We start from the raw sequence: 5,921 nt of genomic DNA on the forward strand, positions 1-5,921 counted from the left end.
AGATAGATGATTGTTTGGCGCCTCTTCCCCAACTCTTTTTCTCACGCCGGTAAACAGATCACGATATATAGGCTAAATTTTTGGGTCATTATTATATATACTATACATATAGATTGACTATTTTGATGACCTTTAAAATTTGTTGTCTAAGCCCAGCCCAAGCGGCCCATGTATTGGGCCGTATTTGTGTTTGTATATGCTTTTAACTAGAGTATAATAACATCTCTTTCAAGATTTGTGTCGCCACGATAGGATTCGAGGTGCAGAAAAATCGAGATGAGGTGGCCAACAATTCCTCATTGCCCAACCCAAAATTCCCTTTGTTATCAGGCTTATAGTCTTATAGCCATTTTTCAAAATTTCCAATATCAACACACCTCACTCTCCAAATGGATTAAAAAATATATATATTAACAATTTTTTAGTCCATGTATATATTTATTTCCCTGTAAAAAAAATAATATAACAAAAATTGAAAATATAATAACTTTCAAAAACTCGAATTAATGTTTTCTAAAATTAGATTATATATAATATTTTTTTTAAAGTTGGATTGTATATAATATTTTTTATGAAAGAATTTGGTATATATCTTTATTAAACATCAAAATATATATATATATATATATATATATATATATATATATATATATATATATATATATATATATATATATATATATATATATATATATATATATTGGATTGGATTGTATTAAAACTAATAGATATTTTTAAAATTTTTCTTCATTTTGGTTCTTTCTTTTAAATTCTTCTAGTCTTCTTCATCCAGGACTTCCTCTCAATCGGGAGTAGAGCGTGTTTGAGAAATCCACCTTCTGGTATATCATTTACTATGTTATCAAGCTTTACGATATTGTATTTGTTTGACTATATCCTAGTAATCTTAGGCAAATATAACCATGACCAATAATGGTGCAAGTTTTGTTTTTTATGGTGATATAATCATGTCATCAACAGAAAGGACAAAAAAACAAACAGATTAAAAGCTACTATACAAACTTGGATTGTTAATGTACTTCAAATAGGTTTTGTTCATGCTGTGTGTGTGGGTGACTTCAACATTAGACGAAAGATTATTCTTACCATACACACGTAGTAACCATAAAACACCAGTTTATACAGACAAACTACTTAACATAGTACAGAACAAAAAAAAAAAAAAAAAAAAAAAAAAAAAAAAAAAAAAAAAAAGTTCTACTACAGTATCAGTTTATTAGTAAATCTTTCAAGAAAACGGATTTCCAAACACTTAAATGGATGCCACTTGTGCCTCAGATGCATACCATCCAATGCTGAAATCAAACGTGATGCATGTCAACTCCTTATTGTTAGCATCCTTCATCTTCATGGTGAGTGTATATGAACCCTAAAATTTCAAATAATAATAAGAATATCTTTTATTAGTTTCAAAGAAAGACATTGTTTGTTTCTTGTTTTTTGAGTAAATAAACGATTTTACTTACAGGTGGAGTTACTGAAGGAAGTGATTGGGTGTGAGAAATTTCAAAGTCACCAGCATCAATAGGGCAAGATGTTTTTGTGCAGATGTCACTGGTTTCACTGTAGACACTCAAGAAGTAATATGAAACTGATATCTCAAGGTTCCCTCCAGAGATAGGTGTATCTGCATTCCAAAGGGTAATATTGGTAATTTGTAATACGGTGATCATTGAAGATGTTAATCATGTTATACATTATGAATTGGCATTTACCAATTAGCAAGATTTTTTTACCTGTAGATGCAGAAATGGCGAAGGTGGTGTCTACTCCTCTTGTTATTGGGGAAGGGGTGATCTCAACACCACTCACCTTCACATCATAATTGTTGCTCTTTTCTGTAAATGTATTGATAAGAAAAAGGTAAGATCTTGATAAATTGTGTATGTTACTGAAACAAAAGATATAGGCTTTAGGGAATTTTAACCATTTCAAGAAATCCTAAATCAGAAATTAGGGTAAATAGGAGCAATTATTAGTTTCTATTTTAGATACTAAGATCATACGAATTCAAGCAAAGAAACCCCAAAGGTTAAGTTAATGTGCAAAACCTCCATCTAGAACGCTACTAACACAATATGAAGAACTAAAAATACACAAGAAGTCGAAATCGTTGACTTTATTCCAAATTAATCTTAATTCTACAAACCCTAACTCGAGATGCTTGATCATACTGAACTTAAAACGAAACGAAACAAACTTACTGCAGTATTTGACATCTATGGCATCAGCGAAAGGTGCAACTAGAAAAATCGAGCAAAGTAGCACGATGAACATCTTGCTTCGAACTCCCGCCATTGGATTCTTCAATCTGGGATGAGATTTTGTGATTTTTTTTGTGAATAGCGTGTGATTTCTTCGAGGGTGAGTATTTATACCAGCGGTGGGTTGGTGTGGTAAGTTTCTAGCGGCTTATTTATCGATAATTTACTCTTATTGCCCCGATAGTTTGAGTTAATATCACTTATGGAACATACTTTTCTCTAATAACATAAAAGTACAAATTGTTTTCGTAGTCGATCTAGCATGACTTATTTGTTTACTATGATACTATCGTTTGTTTTTCTACTCGAGGATTGGACTTACATTCCTACTATTTAGTATTTAATACAAAAAATATGTATTTGATCACATTTGTTGTTGATTATAACAAAACCTTTTAATTGAGTAAAGTGTAATCAACTTTAGCGACTAAAATATAGACATGGTCGTCCAAACCTATGTGAGTTTGCTTTGTTTATTAAGTTGAGGATCAATCTGAATCTTTTCATCAATTATCGACAGGAAACATGAGAACCCCTCTAAATAAGGGATTGATAAGAACAAAGATTTAAAACAAAATAAGATAAAACAGGATAAAGATGAACATTATCTATCATTGTCGATTATTATTAGTTATTTTCTTATAAGTTTTCTATGTTTTTGTTTATTATGCATTTGTTTATCATATAACTAATTTATAATCCGTGCAAACTATTGTTACAAAATTAATTAAACTTTTATAGTAAACTCAGAATTATTAATCAATCATTTTAAATAAATTGTTAATTAAGAGATATTTTTTTAGTTATATAAAATTATAATCGTTGATTTAAATAAATACATATTCGTATTAGTTTTATTTTAATTTTTATTCTAATGTTATTAATTAATGTAATTAAAATAAGATATTTAAAATTTGAAATGAAGAATCAATAGTGTGACAAATAACAAAAAGAAAATAAATATATTTTTTTTTTATTATAACAGGGAGATAAGAAGATTATAAAGACGTACAATAAAAGCAATGGCATTGATATAAACTAATTTGGCATGATTCTGACTTTCAGGTTCTTTACAATCCTTTATTATTATTATTATTATTATTATTATTATTATTATTATTATTATTATTTCGATTCAAAAATTAAACATACACTGACTTAGGATTGTTTAATACAAATATATAAACATAAATCGGTGAAAACGGATATGGTTACCTCATTGTATTTATGTAAATTTGGTTTTCAATATTATTTGAAATAAATTTCACATCTTCGTATTTTCATGATTAACAAACGAATCCATTGGTACTTGATGAGCTTGTATATATTTCATTCAACATTTGTTCCTTACCGGTTATATCAAATGAGAAGTTTACAATATTACACTAAAACTCCTTACTCGATATTAAACACGTTAAAACAAAGATACACGAGCGCAAGAGCTGATGAAGAAAAATACAATTCTTTTATAAAGAGGTACCCTTCATCAAGAAAGCTTGCATAAGAGAGTATCGATACCGCAAGAAATCCTTCTTTTGAAACCATCATAGTAGTCAATCTTGTCATACTGTCAAATAGGAAGAACCGGAAGATTCCACATATGGAAAGCGCCTACACTTAATGGCTCAAATTGGCAATACGAACCTAATGGTTAGCTTTTGATGGTACCATACCAATTTTTTCCCGTTGGTTCTATTAGGAAATGTTTAGTCACAAGATGTTTTGAAAGCAATTGAAATCATTCAGATGAATTGGAATCTATTGGAATTTGAATCTATAATGATCTTGGTTGCCAAATAATGTAATGAATTATTTGTTTATGGTTGGTTTGCAAATGTATCAAAAGAACTGGAATGTAAGATATATCAAACGACTAAGGGGTTGATATATCACGTTGAATGTTGAATTGGTTCCAACTTCTTAATGTTTAAGAGAATGTAATGTTGCTTAGTCGTTCAGAGCCAGTTCCAATGCTTTTGATTTATTTAGAGGTCATACCAAACATCCTCAATGTTGAGTGATTGAGAGGTGAGTTGTGAATGATTATATTTATAGATTACTAAACAACCATAACTAAATTATCCTTCATTGATTTTTTTTCTTCATTTTATTAGTTTCTCTTATTTATGCTTTGCAACGAGCTTGAATGGATGTGATCCTTTTGAATCTATGTGAGTGCTTTGGATTTTCAAGAACTTGATGCTTTTTTGGAACACAAAAGCAATGAATGAATCTACCAAATCATAGCAAATGTCATTTACATAGACTTTTCAAAGTATGATCATATGATGTCCAAATAAGAAAAAATTGAAAGTCAATCATCAACCAAATCAGCTTTTCATATAATCTTCCCAATTGATATATTCATATAACATACAATATCAATATCACCTCTTCACGTGTCCAATAATCACAAAATTAATACAGTTTTCTACCACAAAAAAAGTAAAAAATAAATAAAAAGTTAAAGCATAGAAACTATTTAAAAGAAGCTGTTGTATTGACTAGTAAGAGAATCCTTGATACTTTTATACAACCTGAATAGCGAATATTGTCTCAAGTTTTTAACTTCATACCATGAGTTAAAAACAGATTCACGTTTATCTGTTCCAGAAAATGCAAGTTGAATCCCAAGGCTACAATCGACATTTCCCCCTCTGTTCTTACATGAATTCGTTCTAATTGCACAATCCTCATTGTTTAGACACACAAAATTGCTTTTCCCTGAACATGAAGAACACCCATCTCTTTTCCAGTATAAGTTTTGCAGCCTACCCTTTTGGAATTCTAGCACCTATGACCAAAATACCCTTCGATTATCACACATATAGTGGTTAGAAAAGGGTAAGATGGTAAAAGATTGTAAGCTTACGAGTGTGAAGCTGGTGACAGTGTATGTACTGTTTGCAACAAAAGCAGGGATTGATCTTGCTGCATATTTTCTACCAGCATATGCCACCATGTATCCACCATAAGAATCCTGTCATGTGAAAATATGATCATTCGAATTATCTTCTGAAAGGAAATGTTCAATTCAGGTTAGGGTGTTAGAGAAAACATTGCAAATATGAGCTTTGTACATGTCTTCTCTATCCTCTAAATCCACCATGATTAATATTATCATTTCCTTCTAAGAGGAAATGTTCGATTATCACATTAATATCATCATTTCAAAGAAAACACGGGAATGTGAACTTTGCACGTGTCTGCTCTATCATCTTATCAACTGAATGCACTGGATACAGATCAAACGTTTCAACACAAACGAAAAACAGAAGCGCAAATACTGGTAATAGAGGAGAAATTACCGGCGAAAAGCTACTGGAATTGACGGTGAGGAGGGAGATCTCATCGACCTTAGGGCGGAAGACGGAGAGCTGTGAGTTCGCCGACGATAGCGAGAGCCTCCTATCGCAAGGTGATAACTGGACCGAATTGTTGAAGAAAAACGCAGTCCTCGCCGCAAAAGCGATTCCGAAGGTGAAACCATCGGACTTTTCTACAGAGGCATCTACACACGGAGATTATACATTGTTATTTTCGCTTCCGGACTCGATCAAATACGCCTTCGTAGAGAGGGTTATCACGATGAGTAGGACTGAAGTCACCGGAATCGCCATTGTTGGAAATAGTGAG

General features: G+C 31.2%; 2 protein-coding genes across 2 annotated transcripts; both read right to left on the bottom strand.

The window, feature by feature from the left end:
• Nucleotides 1-1,068: 1,068 nt before the first annotated feature.
• LOC111909335 (uncharacterized) lies at nt 1,069-2,385 on the bottom strand. The gene is made up of 4 exons (XM_023905141.3): nt 2,226-2,385; nt 1,758-1,859; nt 1,488-1,648; nt 1,069-1,390 (listed from the first exon to the last, which is right to left on the bottom strand). The coding sequence occupies exons 1-4, from the start codon at nt 2,317-2,319 to the stop codon at nt 1,274-1,276; spliced, it is 474 nt and encodes a 157-aa protein (XP_023760909.1). The 5' UTR covers nt 2,320-2,385; the 3' UTR covers nt 1,069-1,273.
• Nucleotides 2,386-4,617: 2,232 nt separating this feature from the next.
• LOC111909330 (uncharacterized) lies at nt 4,618-5,921 on the bottom strand. The gene is made up of 3 exons (XM_052764439.1): nt 5,594-5,921; nt 5,158-5,265; nt 4,618-5,079 (listed from the first exon to the last, which is right to left on the bottom strand). Exons 2-3 carry the CDS (start codon nt 5,245-5,247, stop codon nt 4,768-4,770), a joined length of 402 nt encoding a protein of 133 aa, XP_052620399.1. The 5' UTR covers nt 5,248-5,265; nt 5,594-5,921; the 3' UTR covers nt 4,618-4,767.

The sequence above is a fragment of the Lactuca sativa genome, chromosome 6 (genome assembly GCF_002870075.4).
Source record: "Lactuca sativa cultivar Salinas chromosome 6, Lsat_Salinas_v11, whole genome shotgun sequence".
Lineage (NCBI taxonomy): Eukaryota > Viridiplantae > Streptophyta > Magnoliopsida > Asterales > Asteraceae > Lactuca > Lactuca sativa.